The 22,648-nt window shown below is 36.0% G+C and overlaps 1 protein-coding gene across 4 annotated transcripts in view; it reads right to left on the bottom strand.

Annotated features, from left to right (window-relative positions):
- Positions 1-22,648, bottom strand: part of Nipbl (NIPBL cohesin loading factor) — a 153,493-nt gene that overhangs the window by 88,898 nt on the left and 41,947 nt on the right. For 3 of the 4 annotated variants that reach the window (XM_038321600.1, XM_038321599.1, XM_038321602.1), the window contains 3 exons: positions 5,569-5,711; positions 4,309-4,474; positions 1,437-1,564 (listed from right to left, as the gene is read on the bottom strand). In XM_038321600.1, coding sequence (XP_038177528.1) covers positions 1,437-1,564; positions 4,309-4,474; positions 5,569-5,632 — 358 coding nt within the window. In that variant the 5' untranslated portion in view covers positions 5,633-5,711. The remainder of the gene's footprint in view (positions 1-1,436; positions 1,565-4,308; positions 4,475-5,568; positions 5,712-22,648) is intronic. The other variant, XM_038321601.1, reaches the window with a different exon arrangement.

Below are 22,648 nucleotides of genomic sequence, written 5' to 3'. Positions count from 1 at the left end.
TTTAATTAACATCTTGGCCATTTCTCCAGTTTCCTGTAGTGATATTTCATTTGTATTTTAATAAATAAAGCTTGCCTGAAGATCAGAGAGTAAAACAGCCCCACTGGTCAGCCTTACAGACCAGGCAGTGGGGACACACTCCTTTAATCCCAGTAGCCATGCTAGTTCGGCACAGAAACTGGGCGGTAGTGGTGCGCACCTTTAATCCCAGCCCTGAAGAGGAACATAAGATGGGAGGGAACAGCTCTCACACACAGTCTCATTCTAAAATTTATTGGAGGCAGGACTGCCATTTCAGACTGTGGTAGAGGTAAGAGCCAGTGGCCTTGCCTTTCTGACTTTCAGGATGAACCCCAATACCTGTTTCTGAGATTTTATTAATCATGCTACAGTTTCCTATTTTTTTAATCAACACTAACTTTATATTCTCCTTTAGCCCCAGCACTTTCAGAATGCATAGCTTTATTTCCTTTCATCATTGTTTAATGGATCTGGTTAATCCACAGCCATGCTCTGTATATCTGTTTTCAACTGAGAGGTAAGAGGAGCATAGCTGAGTTGTGAGGAATAGGTAGGATATATGTAATTGCTTTAACAAAACAAACAAAATAAAACAAAAAATTCAATTCACATAGAAAAATATAAACAAAATAAAAAAAACAGTATTATTTAAAAATATCCATATACAGAAAAAGAACTAGGAAACATAATGGAAAGCTGCATGGAGACATTGCTGAAAAGTAAGCTAGAATGAATCTGATGATATTTTTCTACAAAATGAACCAATTAGCTAACTTGGACCTTTCAGAATTGCCTCAACTATTCCTAGTTTAACCTTGAGAGTCAAGGATAAACTTGGATTTGCTAAACACAGCTAAATTCTAGAAGACAATGTTTCTCTAGCTTTTAGGTACAGTTAAGTACATAACAATGATATCTGTGATGGATATTAAAATTTAACCTCCCTTATAATACTTAGAATAAATAAAAGCTTTGTTACTGATAATATTAACTGAGTTTTACTGGTAAAGCAAAATGAGTATTATGTCAATTCACAGATAACCATGAACACTGTTACTAAAAATAACAATATATCTATAAAACATATGCTCAAATGTTTTCATATATTTTCATTACTGAAAGATTTCTTCCAAACTTTCTAATTTTCTAGAAGCAAAATTTCTAAAGTTCACTTAATAAATACATTTCAAGTTACCTTAAAAAAACCTCAAAATTTTAACTTCAAAGGAATTTAATTATGTATTAAACCACAGGACTAATTACTAAGTTTCCTCCTCGCTCTTGTCTTGATGCAAAATATAAATAGACATTTGTAGGTGAAAAGCCAGCTAGTTAAAGACACTTGAATTTAATCATGTGTAAAACAAGTTCTGATACAGTATTCACAAACATGCACTATAAAAGAAGAACCTCACCACTTTGTACATATCTGTTCTGCATGCTTTTCTCCCTGAAGACATTTGGACTCCTTGCCAGGACGGCCTGCAACAAGACTGGTATATCACCTTCTGGGTCATCGCTCCCAAGGTTATCTTTCAGTTCTCTAGCATTGAAAAAAAATTATAAGCATGATTAATTTCTTAAGAAGACTTATAGAATAAAATCATATACTTCAGTAGGCCCAAGGCACAGATTTTCCCAGAAGAAAGGAAATTATCAAAAACAACAGAGAGGAGTGACTATAAACAACAACCCCACTTCATTTTTCTAGGGCATAGGAAAGGGAAACTGAAACCATAATCTTACAAAACAACATGATTATTTGAATGTTCATGTCAATTTTAAGAAAGAAAAGCAGGGTCTATTACATATTAATAATTAACAGATATGGAAGTGTTGATGTTAAGAAGCTACTATTTGAACTTGAAATATTTGTTTTGTTTGGTTTGGTTTTTGAGACAGGCTTTTTCTATGTAACAGTCCTGGCTGTCCTGGAACTCACAGAGATCCGCCTGTCTCTGCCTCCCAAGTGTTGGGATTAAAGGCGTGTGCACCACCACTGCCCGGCTGGACTTGGAATATTTTGACTCCGCCTGTCTCTGCCTCCCAAGTGTTGGGATTAAAGGCGTGTGCACCACCACTGCCCAGCTGGACTTGGAATATTTTGACTCTCCCTTATGTTTGAACATGAAAAGAATGCGACTTTCTTGGAACTGTTCTCTCAATAAAATAACCAATGTTGCAATATTGATTAAGAGAAGACATACAGGTTATATGATTTTTCTATCTTATACTGGTTTTTCAAATAAAGTCATAGTATGGGGCAGAACCAAACAAGTGATAAAAATAAACACAGTAGCAATTCTCAGTAAACATCTAAGTAATTGGCAAATTAGACAGTGACTGTTTGGAAACAGTGTCTTCAATTTTTTTTTCCATTCAAATACTAAGCCTAACCCTGCTTAGTTTCTGAGCTCAGTGGGCATTGAGTGTGTTCATGAAGGAATGGCAATGGACTCTATTTTGTTTTCTAGATGACCACTGTTCCATACCCTGCTTCAACTTGGTAGAAGTTGAGAACTGATCTCTGAAAGTTGTCCTTTGACCTCCACAAACTCACACACCCTGGCACATACATGGGCAAACACAGAAACTTATTGGATCCAACAATAATGACCTAAAATATGGCACCTAACAGAGACTCAATAAATTCCTGGGAATAATCTTAAAGAAACTTCCTATATAATACATCCTAATTTTTTTTTACTTGCCTTTCCTTTACCTCTTTAAATATTCAGAAACTACTGCAGAGTATGTATAGGCATAAGCAACTGTATAATATCTAGACAATGGAATTTCTAGAGTAATTAAAACAGGAACATTATAGTTCCTTCTGGTTTGTAAGCAGCCATTTCTTAGTTTCTTCACCAGAAAAGTCACATTTAATAAGAAGTTCAACTAGTCAACTTGGAAATTGTCCCTCAAATATGTACTGCATCTAATATGCTTCATCTTTTCCCTAAATAATGAATCTTTAAACTTGAAAAATTAATTATGAATGGAAGTTTATATGAATACTATTTAATAGTAGGTTATAATGGTATGAAAGTGACAGATCTAACTTGAGAAAAGCTTGTTATTATATGTGTGCATGTACAGGTATGTGCATGTCATGACACACATGCAGGGCTGGTAGATGTCTACTTTTACCTTCATGTCTATTCTGAGGACGGAACTTAGGTTCTATCAGGTTTGAGTGACATATACTTTAATCACTGAGTCCTCTCTCTGCACCCAGATGTTACTGTTAAATACATTCTGTGCTGTTTAGCTCGTAAAGTATGCATTACTTTTACATTGCCATAAATTGAAAAACATAATAAGTACACCCTCATTGTTTAGCTCAATTTTATTTTTAAAAGTCTACTATATGAAAACACACACTATGATGAAATGTTATAGTCAGTTCCAAGAAACATTTTACTTCCCAAGGAGTTAATTATACTCAGCATTGTATTCCAATGTCTAGAAATTTACTAGATTACTCCTATACTATGAGAAAAGGGAAGATAAGTTTCATGAGCACATTTAAATCTTTATGCAGATGTTATCAGTATCATTTCTGTAAGTTGAAAAGATCTGCATCGATGGGTATGGGTCAAAACTATTGTCACAAATCGACTATGGCCTACCTAAATCTCTTTAATGTCTCTTCAAAATTGGCTATAATCTCACTTGGCTACTGACATTTTCTTTTCTTCCTTTTCAGAGGGTTTCACTAGGTAGCCCTGACTGGCCTGGAATTTGTTATGTACACCAGGCTGGCCTTAGACTCATAGAGATCTGCCTGCCTCTGTCTCTGGATGCTGGGATTAACGGCATAAGCCACCACTCCTGGTCGGGTACTGACATTAAAAATGTACGAACTTGCGTGATAACTCAGACATATTCTAGTCCTCGCAAGGTTGGCAAGAAAAGGACAGTGGGTCCAAGGTCAGACTGGGTTTTAAGGTGAGGCTGTCTTAAAAACCAAAGGTAGGTTGTAGATATAACTTTACTATCAGAGTGCATACCTACCATATATGAGACCCTGGAACTGAGTCCCAGCACCACATAAGCCGAGCATGGTGGCACCACATGAAATACTCAAGAAGAGGTAGCAGAACATCAACTGCACGGCAAGTTCAAGGCCAGCCTGGGATACACGAGACCCACCACAAACAACAACCTCCCTCTCCCGCCCCAATATGAATCTGAATGTTTGGGAAATTAATTAAAAAGGAATGCTGATTTTTCTTTGCAAGACAAAAGTTTTTTACTTTTAGATATAAAATTGATTTTACTTACATGTGATCTGTTGATACCTGGTTGAGACTATGGACAAGCTGTGAAACCAAACTGTCATCCCTACAGGCCAAAAGGCAGTTCACCTCTTCTGCTATTCGTGAGTTAAAGAGGAGGCTCTTTGTAGTTGTAGCAGGTAAAGGAGATGGAAGAGGCAGCTGGTTCAGGACTATTCAAGGGAAAAGCAGATTATTAGAAATTGACTGACTATAAGAAGTCTTTCTATACATGTGTATGTTTATATAAATTTTAGGACTAAAAATAAGTTCTAAGTATCAATGTGACAATGACTGAAAAACGTTACTTTTCACTCTAAAAAAACCTCAATTAACCCAAAAAATCAGCCCTCTCAAAACACCACTGGCTACTGCAAACCATAGTACTAGAAATTACTTAGCTTCTTTGTAGTTATGCTTAATTTTCATTTAGAAACTTGAATGAACTAAATAAAACACAACTTTGAGACATAAGGTCGGAAGGTTAACTTATCTACAAGATGGATCAGATTAGTAGCACTCTCAAGACAAATAAACCAAGAACACTACCTGACTCTACAGTACACTAATATGAAATATAGTTTTAAAAGCGTAAGAATAGACAAAAACAAATAGCTCACAGTAGAATATTCAGAGTACATTCCTAAAGAAAAACAAAAATTCTTGCCATAAATTCCTAAACAGTTCTTTTTTCCACTCTACTCTAAACAGCAAACAAACAAAAATAAATATCTTGCAGCTTAAATTATACTATTTAATGTTAGCACATTTAATGAGGATTTGTTAATTTGTCTAAAGGTTAAAAAATTCCAACTAAAATACCATGTATCATGCTTTTGGGGTAATTTCAAACCAACTCCATAGTGTAATTATCATACTGCTGTCACCAATAGGCAACATGATATTCAAAACCCAACACCACTAGAATTTAGGTAAGATAGGCTCTCAAGTTCTCATTGCTGGGGAGCAATTTCAGGTGCTGTTTTTATAAATACATTCTTAAAAAGTCCTTATTCTTATTTGTCAACATGTTTCTTTAGTTTTGGCATTCCTTAAGCTTTTGTGTCATGTATTAAAAGTCTTTAGGAAAGAGAAATTAATTTATGTATTAGATAGCAATATTAATTTTGCTACTCCCACAGGTACAACAATCAAATATATTATTCGTTTTTCCATTCTTTACAACATTAAAGATAATTTCAAGTGTCTCTAAAACTGAATGTTCGCAAGCAACAAAACTTAAATTAGATAAATTATCTAAACTTACGGTCTGTGAGACTAGCGATCCCCGCAAGAGTAGTTATGGGGACATGGGGCATATCCCCATTCATCCTGAAGTTCTGGAATGGTGTTGCCTAGGAAAGTACTTAGTTCAGGTGCCAGCTGTCATTACTTTCCATTTCCCAAACTCTGCAACACACACACAAAAGAAAACCACATATTATTTGTGGAACTATGTCAAATATAATATTAGTATAGGAATGCTTAATCATTTAAAAACTAAAAATCTCAGCTTCTATTTTTTCAATCTATTTAACAAGTCATCTATATATACTACTTACCATATACAAGATTCTGCAAAATGCTTTGAGTACATTAAACTTTAGGTCTCACAACAACCCGGGTACAGAAGGTTACTACTGTTTTCTGCATTTTATAATAAGGAAAGGATGTAATTACAGGGAGTTTAAATACCATAACCTGGCTCCAGAGTTTGTGTCCTAACTACTGGGATATACTGCCACAGAGGGGTACTCAAACTTGATAAACACTAATTCCTTTCCAAACTCTAAATACATTTCAATTTTTACTTACTAATCTGACTTTAATTTCTTGTCTAGTTAGTTCCCTTTTCACTCTCAAATAGACTTTACTCTCCTGTGAAGAATATCTATCTCATCAGATTCTCTTGGATTCTTCTTGTGTTTTTGTGTATGTGATCATCTCATTACGATAGTCTCCCTATGTAAAAAGCCTTTTATTCTCCTTTATCTTAAACCCTACAATTCAAGATCAATATTTAGCGTTTATTATGATGTAATTCATCATTTTGTTTGTACACACATATAAATGATATCTTAAATATTGAACATTTTCTCCCTTTCAACGTCTCCAGATTTTTTCTTTTTAGTTTCAATTTACAGCTTCAGTAACATTTTTGTATGAAAGACAACATGACATTCCAATAATCTGTGCATTAATTACAAACATGCTTTTATTAAACTGCTTTAGTATATGCTACATCAAAACTAAATAGTCTATTTAGTTTCTGTTAACGAATTTCTTTTCCAGTGCCGGGAACGGAAACCTGGGCTGCACATATACAAGCCTCCGTCGCTGTGCTGCACTTCTCAGCAGCTGTTTCTGGTTTAAATGTCTTCATTTTCAACACTATTTGTCAGTTATTTTTAACAGAACCTCTAAAAGTTTTTGAGTTGTAGACTTCCAAACAACCACTTGAGATAAATGGCTTGCCTTATTCATACATCTTAACCCAACTTTGCAAGCAAAATGGGTCAACAGGTAAAGCCAGATGCTAGGAAGCTTGAAGGTCTGAGTTCTGTCCCTGGAACTCTCTGACTCCCCTATGTTGTCCTCCGACACGTACAGTAGCTGTAGCCTGACCACACCCACACCAGACACTCGCACCCTCAAACACAAATATTTGAGTAGATATGTATGTGGTACTCAGAATCCTTCTGCACAATTTAAATTATAAATATAGGCAAACAAGTTATGCAAAATACAGATGTAAGACTTAGCAGGTACAAAGTGAACATCCATAGGACCAAACAAGAAGGACAGCACCTAATTCCTGAGAGAGGCAATAGCTATCCTGTCATTATAATCACTTCTTGTCTTCTTCCAATAATTTTTATATCTATATACTTACTAATGGGCAGCTAAGTAACACAACCCCTGCCCACACCTTTTCTTGATGGGTGACTAATAAAATTTGTTGGTAGAATTGTGACACTGAAAAAAGTGGCACAAAAAACAATAGAGGAAAGACGTACTTACTATTGCCTATACGCTAGTCCTCTGCTCCAGTTTGAACTTCCCTTGTTAATCAATTTAATATTCTAAGACTCACTAAAGAAATTTAAGCAACACTACACATTTAGCAGCAACATCAAACACTTAAAATTTAGAATAGAAATTAAAATCTGAATGAAACAGGTCACTAAAAACCAATATGTTTGTTTGAACTTTATATCAACAGGGAAATTCCAATGTACCAAATCATCAAATGCAAATTATTTACAGAACATCATAAAAATATTTTGTTACTCACTTACAGTTCATTGTCATACACACAAACTGCCATATTTAAGCATATTTGATTCATAGGAACTAACAAACAGTAAGGAGAGGGTTCTATTGGGGGAATACCTGACTTTAATTTACTAAGTAGCAAGTACAACAAATCCAACCTCAAGCTAAGGATTTTAGCCTAAAAATGACCACATATAAATTGGGATAACAATAAAAGCAATCATGAGACTGTATTTTTCTTAGAGGTGTGCATGTATTTACACACTGCCATCAATTCAAAATGGAATAAAAAAGGGGGGGAGGGACATAACAGTATCTACACAGGCAGCAATGCTTTAACTACATGGTGAGCAAATGATTACAATCAAAGAATATGCCACCAGCCTGGTCTACAAAGCTAGTTCCAGGACAATACAAAAGCAAAATATCCATTATGATACTAATAATTAAATCAAGAAATTATACTAAGTAACAAAGTTCTTAAGAATGGCTTGTGGTTTAATGAAAGACTACTTAGTTACAACAAGATACTACTTCAATTTAGTTTATTATAATGAGTCTGAAGAATCTGTAAGTATTTGCCAAGGATTTTTTTTTGGGGGGGGGGGAAACTCCTTTTTTAAAAAATTCATTACTTTCCCTTCAAATTTTATGATTCCTTCATGCACGGAAAATAAATGCAAATAAAACAAGTGGCAAAAATTATAATAATATTCAAATTTTCACTTAGGAGTAATAAAATAATCAAAAGAAAGATGGGGTAGTAGTGAGAGAAGAGAGCAAAAGGTTCTGTGAGAATACAACAGTATTAGCATGCAACAATGGTCCAAGTCTGGATTTAAATAATCTAAAATAAATGTCTGTGTAATATTTAACTGCAATTTCAAAAGTAGGAAGCTGATAAGGATAAAAATAGTGAGAATTACAGCTATGTTAGAGAATGTAGCTCAATGGGAGTCACTGACTCACCTGCCCAAAGCCCTGGTACAATCAATGCCAGATGCACAAACATTACTACCCCTTACCTCCCAAACCCAGAAATAGTTCAGAAAGAATCCATATATTACATAGAATAACTGTCAAAATGACACAGGACAAAAATATAGAAGGTTTCAACAACTGGAGCTTTCAGCACTGACATGATGCCACAAGGGGAAAATTCCATAACTGACAGACATCAAGTGACAGTGAGGTGTAACATGGGCATATCTGGGCTAGGAACATAGCTTGCTGAGCCTGTGGCAACCTGAGATTGATCCTATGTAAAGGCAGCCCAGAACTAACTCCACGTAGCTTTCTTACCTCCTCACATGCGCCATGGTACACATACTTGGCACACAGAATAAATACGTAAAGTACAGATATATAAGAAACACTCCTTAAAAATTAACCTCTTCAGTAAGCATAGACTCTTTAAAAAATTACCTTCGGGCTTCATTTATTAAACAAACAAGTTTTTTTTGGGGGGGGCAGTTCAAGGCAGGGTTTCTCTGTAGCTTTGGAGCCAGTCCTCAAACTAACTCTTATAGACCAGGCTGGCCTCGAACCCATAGAACTCTCTGCTTCTGCCTCCCGAGTGCTGGGATTAAAAATCTGCAATAGTTCTGATACTAAGCATTTTGGATAAGGGCTACTCAGTCTGTAAAAACAGAAGCCAGAGGAAGGTAACTTTGTAGTAGGACATTTGTTTTTAAACACTTTTTTCTGTCAGGCACATGTGCACATGTGTGCACACACACACATGCAAATTTTACTATGTCATAAAGTTATTATAATGATTGTTATTACTTCCCTGATTAAAATTTTAAGTATTAGGACCTGAGCAGTTTGTAGCTACATGGGTAGAAAGCAGAGATAAGATTTGATCTTGGGTGTTTTCCAGGCCTTGAATTCACGATCTTTCTACTTCAGCCTACCGAGTGCTAGGGTCACACATCTCTGAGTACCACAACGAGTCTGAATTCAAGTGTTTCTAAACCAGGTTCATATTCCAGGTACATAAAAAGATTATAAACCATGGATACATAATGTGAGATGTCCTTCTTTATATATGTTGTTTTTTTATTGATTGATAAATAACTTTTCAGCCAGTGGCTTAGCAGAATAAAGCCAGGTGGAAAATCTAAACAGAGATAGAGAGAAAATAGTAGGCAGAGTCAAGCAGATGCCAGCCAGCTGCCAAGGAAAACATGTAGAAAATGAGGTAACGCATGGCCATATGGCAATACATAGACTAATAGAAATGGGTTAATTTAAGATGTAAGAGCTAGCAAGAAATATGCCTGAGCCATCAGTCAAGCAGTGTTGTAATTAATAAAGTTTCTGTGTGATTATTCAGGTCTGGGCAGCTGGGAAACAAAAGCACAGTCTCTGTTTACAGATACAAGGATCCGTCTACATTGTTATGTCCAAAAATAAAAATAAAAAAGTCAATAAAGGTACAAAGAATAAAAGTTCTTTTAAAAGCTAAGCATTTGTCTAAGTTCTCAAAGAAAAGTAATTAGATCCTAGCCCAAAAATACAAATGTCTGATATGCTGTAATTCAAAATCTTTATACCAGGTGATTATAAGATTATTTTAATCTTTGACTCAAATTTCATAAATATCGACTATTTTAACTGATGCTTTTCTTTCTTTGTTAATGTAAAATTTTTTTGTTAGGGGTAGACAAGCTTCAAAATTAGCATATCTCAGAGCTAGGGAGATGGCTCAGTGAGTACGGTGCTTGCCTGCCTGTGAACCTAGCACTGGGTTAGGTATAGATGGGTAGATCCTGGAGAAAAGCCAGCTATTGAGTGAGCCAAGCAGAGTGGAAATGGCAAGCTCAAAGGTTGAAAGACCCTGCTTCAAAAAGAGAGGAGAAGTGATTGAATGATACATCTCCATATCAACCTCTGGACTTCATACACATCTACATGGGAACACACACACCCCAATATATTTTATTACTTCAGTTAATATTATATTGAATTTTATAATGGCTTCAAATCCATTTGGAAAATGAGTAGAATATAAATCTTCAAAAGCTACGGAGTTAAGTAAATAAACCTTATGTTGCACTACTTAATCATTTCACTCTAGTCAAACTACCTTCAGAATCTGTTTCCCCATCTGCTATTTTTTCCACATTATATTCATACATGGATGAATGGATTTTCCTCAAATCCTAGCTCAAAAACAAAGTTATCAATCTGCAACCCCTGTCCACTGTGAAAATTTACTTCCTTTAAAACATTTCTGCCTCTATAAAATTCCAAATTACCAACATCAAGTAAGAAAAATATAAAATAAAACAAAGCTACTATGGGGTATTGGCTTCAATTTTAGAAGTTCCCTTGAATCATCCCGGGAATACTAATATTTGTGTATACATGCCTAAATCATGTAGCTCTATCATAATATGTACAGTGAAGTGTACATGTATAACATAGAAGGGTATAGCTATATCACCGAGTTTCTTATATAAGGAAAAATTAACCACTAAGAAAATCAGATTGGGATTTGCATTCTTCAAAAGCAGTTTACAAAATGAAGTTCTGCTTGCTGAGAAACAAAAATGTAGGAATTTGCCTTGATATTTGTTTTCTTTCCCAATTTTACATGAACTTACTTTAATTAGTGGCAGTTGTATATAGCGAGGACTGAGTACTTAGACAAAGCAAGACCATATCAGTTTATAAATATACAAACTGCATCAGGAAAAAAATAGCACTAAATCCCAGAATGATAACATTAAAATTTATAGAGTGGAGTCTGGGGTGTGTCTCAGTTGCCATGGTGAATGCCAAACATGCAGGAATTCCAGCGTTCATCCCTAGCACTTCACAAATAGGGTGTAGTAATACATGCTAGTAAACTACCACTTAGGATAAGGAAGTCCTCTGCTATATAGGGCTATAAGAGACCCTGCCTTAAGTAAGTAAATAAATAAGTAAAATTAAAAAAGATTTTATAGAAAAAAGTGCTACTGTGTTTTGGTTTGCTAGTCTATCCTCCCCCAACATAAAAATAAAATAGCCTGTCTCTAAGACCTGCGTCCCCAAATTGAGACTATCTAAAAAAGGTTGTTTCTAAAACAGAGATGGATGGTATTAGAAGGGTAAAATAAAGCCACTTTTTTATTTCTTTATAAATTAAGTTTTTGTTTTAAATGCATTAAGAGTTGGCTCTCAGGCTTGGAACAAAATATGTTTGGACAATATGAAATTTTATCTGTAATCTAAGAACTCCACAAGAGGGCAGACTTTCAACTGCTGTTAAGTGGAATAGTTAAAAAAATCATATTTAATAAACTACTGTAAGGAAAGTTTGCCAAATTTTTCCAAACTGATGACTCAACATTATTAGAAAGCAAGAAATGATGAGTGCGTGATGTGTAAAGTGCTTGCACGGTGAAGTCTTTTTTTTCAATGCATGCAATCTTTTGGAAAAACTTGGCTATATAGAAACTCCTGTATTAATATTAAATTACAAATAATCTTAGTCTTGATATCTGTGTTGACGTTTGGCTACCTTAGAACTGTCCCTCTTTTCTCCTCCTCTCCACTCCTTTCTTTTTTCTTGTTTTTTGAGACAGGTTCTCAATATACAACTCAGGCTAGCCTTTAGCTCAAGTGTGCACTTTCATGCCCATCTCTGACCTACAAACCTTTTCAAGAAACTATGGCAACACTGAATTTTTTATCCTAATATGACACAGATTTGTGAGCAATCCATTAATTAATATAACTCAGTGTGATTACAAATGGGATAAGAGTCTGATATTTTAGTAAACTCTTCTAGTTAAAGAGGTGAGATCAGAGGCTGGAGAGAAGCCTTAGGTAAGAGTACTACCTGCTCTTCCAGAAGACCCCAACATTTATAGGGATGCTTACAACCATCAGGAACTCTAGTTCCGAGGACCTAATGCCCTCTTCTGGCTTCTATGGACACTGGGCACATACAAGGTGCACAGACATACACGCAGGCAAAACCCCCATATACACTTAAGATAATTAAGAAAATTATCTGAAAAAAAAAAACAACTTCAAAAGGATACAGACTATAAAAAATCAGATTACCCTCCATAATCTTCATCTTAATCTCTCTCTCCCTAAAGATACCATTCAAGCAATCCTTTGAAATAATTTTTTTATTGCCAAATCATTCTAATCAGTATGAAATACCTGCTTGGTTAATGATCCCTGTTCCCAATGAAACAAAACAAAACCCTGATCTTGACAGATTCTCCTCCAACGACTGCTTAGTAGTTCTGTTTACTTTCACAAATTCTTCACCTATCTATCCTCATCTCAGAATTTTCTTGAACCCACACTATTCATATAGTCACTCACATCCTTTCTCCAAACGCCTCACCAAAGACAGTAATCACAATGACAATGTTAACTTAAATGAACAAGCAAGTCTCAGGACCCACATAATTTGTCCAAAATCAACTGACTACTCTTTTTACAGAGTAATTCTTCCCTTATCTTCCAAACAATATAAACTTCTCAGACTGTGCTCCTCTTCTTGAATCCCCCCTTTGCATCTTCCTGTCTTCATTCCCCTACAGACTGCCTTCAGTTTCCATTTAAAAAAACAAGAAAAACAAAAATCAGCACCTCTATGCTGATAGCTCCAGTTAGTACCTACAACTCTGCTTTCTGCTCACCCCAATTGCCCAATCACAATTTCTGCCTTCTTTTTTTGGTTAAGTGCAAATGTGGAACAGAGGCTAGCACATTACTGATGTTGAGAATGTTTGCATAAATCCTTTCATATATAAATTTGCAATATTTTGTTTTCTTCGGCTTTTCATTATCTCAACATTAGTCTTTGAAGAACTGAATATTAATTTAGTGATGAAATCTGATATACCAATTTATTGTTTTGTAAATTATTCTTTTTGGTGTTATAGGGACTTTCTACTTAATACAAACAGATAATGATTTTCCCCCATTTTTCTTTAGCACTTTTATGTAATGTGAGAAGTATGGAATTAATTTCAGTTTTTCCTTTTGTCTGTTGTCACATCAACATTTGATTAAAATGTCCTTTCTAGACTGACCAGTCTTTATGCTGTTTTAAAACCCTCAGTTTTTAAACGTTGAGAGGATTCTATTTCTTGACTCTCTCTTTTAAATATCACATAGTCTTGATCACTACCATTGTGTGGTGAGTTTTTCAGTTGGTAATGTTAGTCCATATTGGTTGTTCTTTTCTTTAAAAATTACTATGGTACCAGCTTGTACTCCCACCAGCAATGCAGAAGTGTTCCCTTTACCCCACAACCTCTCCAGCATAAGTTGTTAACAGTGTTTTTGAACTTGGCCATTCTTACAGGTGTAAGATAGAATCTCAGAGTTGTTTTGATTTGCATTTCTCTGATGACTAAGGATGTTGAGCATTTCCTTAAGTGTCTTTCAGCCATTTAAGATTCCTTTGTTGAAATTTCTCTGTTTAGGTCTGCATTCCATTTTTTTATTGGATTATGCGATTTTTTGGTGTCCACTTTCTTGAGTTCTTTGTATATTTTAGAGATCAGACCTCTGTCTGATGTGGGGTTAGTGAAGATCTTTTCCAAGCTGGTATAGCTCCTGTGGATGTCAGTGTGGCAATTTCTCAGAAAATTAGCAAACAACCTTTCTCAAGACCCAGTAATACCACTTTTGGGTATATATCCAAAGGATGCTCAATCGTGCCACATGGACATGTGCTCAACTATGCTCATAGCAGCATTGTTTGTCATAGCCAGAACCTGGAAACAACCTAAATTCCCCTCGACCGAAGAATGGATAAGGAAAATGTGGTACATTTACACAATGAAGTACTACACAGCAGAAAAGAATAACGACATCTTAAATTTTGCAGGCAAGTGGATGGAGCTAGAAAATAGAAAACATCATTTTGAGTGAGGTAACCCAGACCCAGAAAGACAATTATCACATGTACTTAATCATAAGTGGTTTTTAAACATAAAACATAGAAAACCAGCCCACAAATCACAATCCCAGAGAACCTAGACAACAATGAAGACCCTAAGAGAGGCATACATAGATCTAATCTACATGAGTAGTAAGTAGAAAAAGACAAGATCTCCTGAGTAAATTGGGAGCATAGGGACTTTGGGGGAGGGTTGAAGAAAAGAGGGTAGAGAAGGGGAGGGGAGCAGAGAAAAAGTAGAACTCAATAAAAATCAATAAAAAGTTTTATTTTGTATTTAGAAAAAAAATCACTATGGTTTTATTTTTTGGTTTTTTTTTTTTTTGTTTTGTTTTGTTTCTTTTTTTCGAGACAGGGTTTCCCTGTAGTTTCTAGAGCCTGTCCTGGAACTAGCTCTTGTAGACCAGGCTGGCCTCGAACTCAGAGATCCGCCTGCCTCTGCCTCCCGAGTGCTGGGATTAAAGGCGTGCGCCACCACCGCCTGGCCTCACTATGGTTTTAGAGTTTTTACCGTGATGGGTTACAATCATTTTGACAATTTCTAAAACTTTACTAGGATTATGGTAAGTATACAAATTTGTATACCTACTAATTTGAACAGTAGTGACATTTTAATGATAAGAGTCTTATGATCTACAATGCATATATCTCTTGACTAATTTTAAAACTGCTCTCGCCTCATGACTTGAGTATTTATTTTTTTGTTCTATGTTCTTGGGTTGTTAGCAATTTCCTTTATCCAGATTGTTTTTTGTTTGTTTGTTTTTTGGATGGTGAAATGATCAAGAAAGGAAGCTTTGGGCATCATAGGGGATTTTTGTTGTGATGGAAATAAGCAAAAATTAGGAGTACAGAAATGAGGTATGCAAAGAGACTTCTCAAAATATTTCTTTTATTTTACATCTTTATGTGGATCTCCGGGAACTAGAGTTACAGGTGGTTCTGAGTTGCTACGTGGTTGCTGGGAAGCACATGTGGATCTTCTGCAAGAGTGGTAAGTAAACAGTACATGTGCTTAACCATGAGCCATCTATGTAGTTTTGAATTATGGTGGTTTTTGAAGAAGACTCTCCTGATCTTCCTGCCTTAGCTCCCCCTAGTGCTGGAATTACAGGAGTTCACCACCTAGCTTTCAAATTATGTTTTAGCACAATTAGTTTTAAACAAAAACAGAAAAGCAAACAAAACACTTTCATTTAAATTATAATACTAAATTATCTGGACTCAACAAAATATACTTAAAGAAAATTAACTTACAAGTTTCCTTCTTTCTGTTAATTTTCTGAGTTTGAAATGTCAGTACCTATGGGAAAAATTAAAGGCCCACATGTAAAGGAATGAAATTAGACCTCTATCTCTGACCTGCAAAAAATCAACTACAAATGATTAAAGACCTCATTGTGAAAGGTGAAACACTGAAACTGCTAGAAGACAGCAGTAGCTGAGAACTGACTCTCAGAGTACCTGGAAAAGTAAGCAAGCCGGCAAGGAAACAGCCAATGATAAATCCTAGAGAAAACAGATGTGTAGATAAGTACTTTCTGACTAGGACAGCATTTGCCCAGGAATTAAGGCCTACAATAGACAAATAGGACCTCATAAAACTAAACAGCTCTGTGTAGCAATGGAAACAATCAAGTAAGGAGGAAGTCCACAGAGTGGGAGACAATTTTTTGTCAGCTATGCATCTGATTAAGGATTAATATTCAGAACACACAAAGAACTCAAAATAGAGTCAAGAAAATAAGATACAGGGCATGGTGGCAAACACCTTTAATCCCAGCACAGTCAGGCAGATATTTATGAGTTCAAGGCCAGCCTGGTCTACAAGGTGAGTTCCTGACAATCAGAGCTATATAGTTGAGACCTGTCTCAAAAAAACAAACCAACCAATCAACTAAACAAAACCCAAAAAGAAGCAACCTGATTAAAAAGTGGGCTATGGATCTGGACAGAGTTCTTGAAAGAATAAAAATAGCTAAGAAAAATCTTTTAAAGTACTGGACATTCTTAGCAATTAGGGAAATGCAAATTCAAAGTACTTTCAGATTTCACCTTATCCCACTCAGAATGGCTAAGATCAAGACAACAGCTGGAAACAAATGCTGGTAAGGACCAATTATTAACTGTTGGTGAAACTGAAAATTGGTGGAGAATCCCTGGAAGTTTTGAAGATTCTCGAAAAGTTAAAAATAGATCTATGATATGAACAACTAACTATATCACTCCTCAGCAGATGCTTGAAGGACTTGACATTCTACTCCACAGATACTTGTTCGGATATGTTCTCTCTCTCCTTTTCTCCATTCCTGTGTCTTAGCTGCCTCAACTCCCAGTCCCTGGTTGGGTCCTACCTATTACATAGTTAGTACTGGCTAGCCTGGAACTCCTTACTGAGCTCATAGAGATCCACCTACCTCTGCTTCCTGAATGCTGAGATTAAAGATGTGTGCCATCATACTTAGTCAAATTTTCTTTCTTATTTGTGGATCCTAGCTCTGAATTCTCATACGTGAGTAGATAGCCAGAGTAAACATAGATAGGAATAAGAAAAAAAGGGACTGCAATTGGGGCCGGCGGGGGGGGGGAGGGGAGCAGAGCTATAGAGTAGGAATAGATGGACACGGGTGAAAACAGGGGAAATGAGAAAGACTGGGAAGGGGGAAAAGGTTGGGAACAACAAGGATGTTTGGAAAAGCCATTGGGATATCATATTATTTTGTTTAGTTAGAATCACACACACAAATACACATTTATATATATATATATATATGTACATAATACACATATATTTTTGAAAATTTTAATTACATTTTCTTCTTCTATTTCCTTTATCCAAACTATCCCATATATCCCGCCTTCATCTCTTTCAAATTTATAGCCTCTTTTTCTTAATTGTTAAACACATACATGTGTACCTAAAAACAATCTGCTCAGTCTATATTTTACTTGTATATATGTTTTCAGAGCTAAGAATTTGATATTGGATAACTAATTATTGTGGGAAAGACTATGTCTCTCACTTAGCATTCTTTGTTGCCTTTAGTTCTTTGTCTTGGGTTGAGGCATGTGAGCTTTTTTCCTTTCACATTATATTGTCTATTGGTCATTAAGTTTAGGCAGCTATACAGACTACATGGATATAGATTCTGACATTTCTAGGAGACAAATTTCACAGCAAAAATCTCTGTTCCTATGGCCCTTACAGTCTTTCCACTCCTTCTTTCACAATGATCCATAACTTTAGGTGCAAGAGTTGTGTTGTAGACATATAACTCTGCATTTTGATCGGTTGTGGTTTTCTATAATGGTTTCCATCTCTTGCAAAGAGAAGTATCCTTAAAGAGGGAAGAGAACTACACTCACCCAGCTAGATCCTGGAGAAGGATGGGATATACATATATGTATATATAAAATGAAGTTATGTCATGTGGGGTGATGATGCCCTCCCAAAAGACATACACTATCTAACAAAACCCCCCAGGCCAGGCATGGGAAATCTCCTTTTGAATTGTTGGTCAGGAGTCCAAGAGACTCCCCAGACAATCATTGCCCTTGGTTGCTGCCCATAAATTGAAGGTAAAATCATTGCTAAAACACCACATATTTTGGACACAGCAAAGCTTCCAACTTGTAAAAAGAAAAGACAAACATTTTTTTCTGCTCCAAAAAGGCAACAAAGGAAGGCTGCTGCAAATGTGGTTCAAGGAGGCCAGGCTCCATCCCAAGCAGGCAGTCAAACTTGGCGGTGTTGTCCATGTGGTTTGGCTTTTGAAGGATACAAGCGTCAAAAAAGGTCGTGAAATGTTCCAGAGTTAAAGAGAGCGGCTGGGGGCATTGCATGCAGCTGTGAAAGTGAAGCCGGGGTTGCGCTGGAGACCCCAGGATGTTAAGAGATGCCAGAGCGATGGGATCATCTGCCAAAAAGAGCTGCATGCAGGACGTGAAAACAGCACAAGAGAGAGAGAGAAGTGCAGGCAGTAAAGCTGGGAGGATAGAGCCATTTAAGTCCTTTGACATCAGATATGAAGCTATAGGATTTGGGAGTTTGTCAAATTTCAGCATTGCTTTGGGCCAGTATTTCCTCACTGTGCCCCTACTCCTTTTTGAAATGGTAATATATATTCTGTGTCACTGTATTCTGGAAGCATATAATTGCTTTTCAATTTTACAGGGAGTTACAGTTAAGAGATTACCTTGAGTCTCAGAAGGTACATGGACTTTTATCTTAAAGCCAGGTATGGGGGCATACACTTGTAATCCTAGCACTCAGGAAACAAGCATTAAGATCATGAGTTAAAGATCAGTCTATACTATTTAATGAGACCTTGCCTTAAGAAATAAGTTAATTTGAATTATAATATATATATGTCTATCAGATTAGAAAGTGCTTCAAGCCTTTGAAAAGAAAAATTATCTTCCTCAGCTGCCTCAGAATAAACTTTAAAGGACAGAGTTAAATGTTAAATAAAAGGCAAGTGTATATCCTTTTTCATTTATGAAATGAAACCTGGACACAAACACTCATTGAAACTTTAGCTGTGATATCCCAAAGGTAGAAACACTAAACATCCTACACTGCAGTTAAACTGTGGTGGATCCGTAACAAGGAATGAATGATGTTACTCGAGAATAGAAAGCAAGAAATTATAGGTACATACAGCAACTTGGAAATCTCAAGATTATGCCAGTGGAAAAATGCTATTCTAAAGGCTATATATTACATGATTCCATTTATATGATGGGAGAAACACTGTAATAATGAGACAGGAAACAGGTGCTGGGATTAGTGATGAAGAGCTACAGAAGAGCACTATTTCAGAATATTTGTTTACACTGTAAATAAGTGTCTCTACATAAGATACCTTCTGACTGGTTTAGTAAAGACCTAAATGGCCAATAGCTAGGCAGGAAAGAATAGGCAGGACTTCGGGGCAAAGAGAGAAAAACTGGGTCGAGGAATCTAGGTGCAGGATTTTGCCAGAGACTTGGAGCAGGTCAGATGTGCCATACTAAGAAGAGTTAACGAAGCCAAGTGGTAGAATATAGATTTAAAAAAAGAGTTAATTAAGTTATAAGGGCTAGTAGGGAAAAAGCCTAAGCTGAGGTCAAGCTTTCATAATTAATAAGTCTCCAAGTCATTGTTTTTAGGCTGGTGACCCAAAGATAGTCCCACAAGAAAGCTTGCTACAGAACGCAAGGGCGTAGTTCTTATAATAACTGAGAAACTCTGGGTCAGGTGTCATAGTAGTTACATGTATTACTTAGCAAGACAAAAAATATCCTGCTATATTCCCTAGTAAGTTCTCATAAAGAACTAGGACTTGGGGATGGAAAGATGGCTCAGTGTTCAGTTCCCGGCACCTACATGGTAGTTCACAACTGTCTGTAACCCCAGCTGTAGAGATCTAACAACTTCTTTTAGCCTCTATGGGTATTGCATGTATAGAGTACACAGACGAACATGCACACAAAATGCAAATATACATAAAAACAAAATTTAATTAATTAAAAAGTCTATTTTATAAAAAATAACTGAGAATAGATGAAAGGTATCATGGGAAAGGTCTTGATATAGCACCCCTAAAGCCCTCCCCCCAAAGATCTGCTTTGTATAAATTGTCCTGTTCTTTCTCTTAAAAAAAATCATATCCTAAAACATGTGTGAAGCTATAAAGAGACCAAATAATATAATGCACATATATAATACGTCTAATGATAGGATTTATCTAAGGTTAAAATGTAAAGCATTCACAGGAATGGACAGAACACTAACCAATCAGCGCTCTAGAGACATCTTTTCTTAAAATTGTGCTTCTGAAAAATTTAGACGGGTAACATTTGAAAACATTTGGTATTCTTTAGGGCAAAAGTATATATGGTTAATCAATCACATTAAAATGGCATGCTTAATTTTTATGTGCATGTGTGTGTGCTTCTGTGAGTTTATATGTATGATGTGTGTGCAGGAGCCTGTCAAGGCCAGAATGAGTGTCAGACCATTCTATTAGAAAGGTTGTGAGCCATCATGTAGGTGCTGAGAACTGAACCCAGGTCCTAAGCAAGGGTCACATGTATTCATAACTCTGAACATTCTTTCCAGCCTCTGTAAGAACTTTATCCAACCCAGCTGTGGTGGCACATACCTGTAATCCTAACACCTGGGTAATTGGGAGGTAGAGGCAGGATGATCAAGAGTTCAAAGATCATCTGTGGCTATACAGATACAGTGGCTACACAGTGAGTTTGAAGTCAGCCTCACCTATATAAGACCACAGCAAATCAACAAAACAAAATAGAAAGAAGGGAAAAAAGCTAATTCCCCAAACATTCTATTTCTATAGAGATGCCTCAGATAAGACAGAATATTTTCAAAATAAGACAGATATTGCATACATAGATGAGTGGACTATGGTCACAAACTATAAAACCAGTGCTACTAACTACAGATAAATGTTGTATGTAACATATATAATTTTGAAGAATTGAAAGCCAAAAAGCTGATGAATACCTTATATTAGGCAATATTTCAAAACTGTTCCTTTTGTTCAATATCCTGCAAATTGACCCTTGTAGAAAGGAATATTATATATAGCAAACTTACCAGGCTACCTAACTAAAAGCAAAACAAAACCTTTATTCTGAGGTATACACGAGGAGAAGGATTCTTATCTACAGTGAGTTATGTATTTTGATAGTTACCTAGATAACTTCCATTTACTGTTTACAATAGCTGAACAAGTTAGTTTCACCCTAATTTTAAATGTGTAAAACCAATTTAGAACTAAAACTCACCACTAAAATCAGAAAAGCAACTGAAACAGCTTTTACAATAAAGAAGACAATCTCACATTTAATATTTGTCATACAAACTAAAACTACACCGAGATAGCAAAGTTATAAATCTTGCCCACCATGCAAGTGGCAAACAGCTCTTGGTAAGAATGACAAATAGGTACTCTCGCTACTAGTTAGAAAGCAAAATGGAGTTGACTTTAGCAATATTGAATAAATTATACATATAGGCTAGGCAGTCATAGAAGATCACGCTTGCATCATTGCTACAGGAGGACCAAACAGACAGGTTATGTGTTTGAGCACAACTTGACAGCATATTTTCATTGCCTACCCCTTTCCCTCCTTGGGTTTTGTTTTTTTAGTTTTTTTTTTTTTTTAAAGATAGTGTTATTATGTAGCCTCAGTCTCTAGAATGTTGAGATTACAGGTGTGTGGTACCATATCCAACTTAGGTAAACATGCATTAAGAAGCTGAAAAAGGCATTATGAAATATTATAAAAAAATCTCTCTTACACACACACACACACACACACACACACACCACACAAACACACCCTAAACAGACCTCTAAGCAATGTGGAATAATTTCTGAAATATATTAAGCAAAAAAAAAAAAAGGCAACATGTTACAAAGTACACAGTGTTTTTTTTTCTTCCATGAAGGTGAATTAAGAATATAGATAGGTAATTGCTTGATTAAAAAAAAACCTGAAACTAATAAGATAGGTATCTATAAGTAACTCAGGAATGAAGTTAATGAGACTCAAAGTGTAGCCTTTAAAAAAATTGACTTTTTGAACTATGCATGTAAACATATTCCAAAATCACTATTATTAATAGAGAAAAAGCAAATTCTACAACCAAATACAAAGAGCAACAATTGACACATTATCAATTACTACCATGAAGAAAAAATTAATTCCAGGATTTTTGAAAGAAGTAGTACTCTGACTATAAATTTTTTGGGTTCAGTGAATTGAAATGTAGACTCTTTTCCTTCTGTCCTGGTTTGGGAAAAAAAAAAAAAAAAAACAGCCCCTAAAGAGAGTGGAACTACTAGGAGGTGTGGCTTTTTAGGAGAAGGTATGGCCTTGCTGGAGGAAGTGCAGAGGTGATCAGTGAGGTCTCATATGTGCTCAAACCATGCCCAGTGTCTTAGAATGACTTTCTGCTGCCTGTGGGTCAAGATGTAAGAACTCTCAGCTCCTTTAGCACCTGACTGCATGCTGCCTTGCTTCCTGCCATGGACTAAATCTCTGAACTGTAAGTGAGCCACCACAATGAAATGTTTTTCTTTATAAGAGTTGCCATGGTCATGATATCTCTTCACACCAATAGGAACCCTAA

The sequence above is a fragment of the Arvicola amphibius genome, chromosome 3 (genome assembly GCF_903992535.2).
Source record: "Arvicola amphibius chromosome 3, mArvAmp1.2, whole genome shotgun sequence".
Taxonomy (NCBI): domain Eukaryota; kingdom Metazoa; phylum Chordata; class Mammalia; order Rodentia; family Cricetidae; genus Arvicola; species Arvicola amphibius.
The sequence above is the reverse complement of the archived record's forward strand: the minus strand, read 5'-3'. Positions and strand labels throughout refer to the sequence as shown.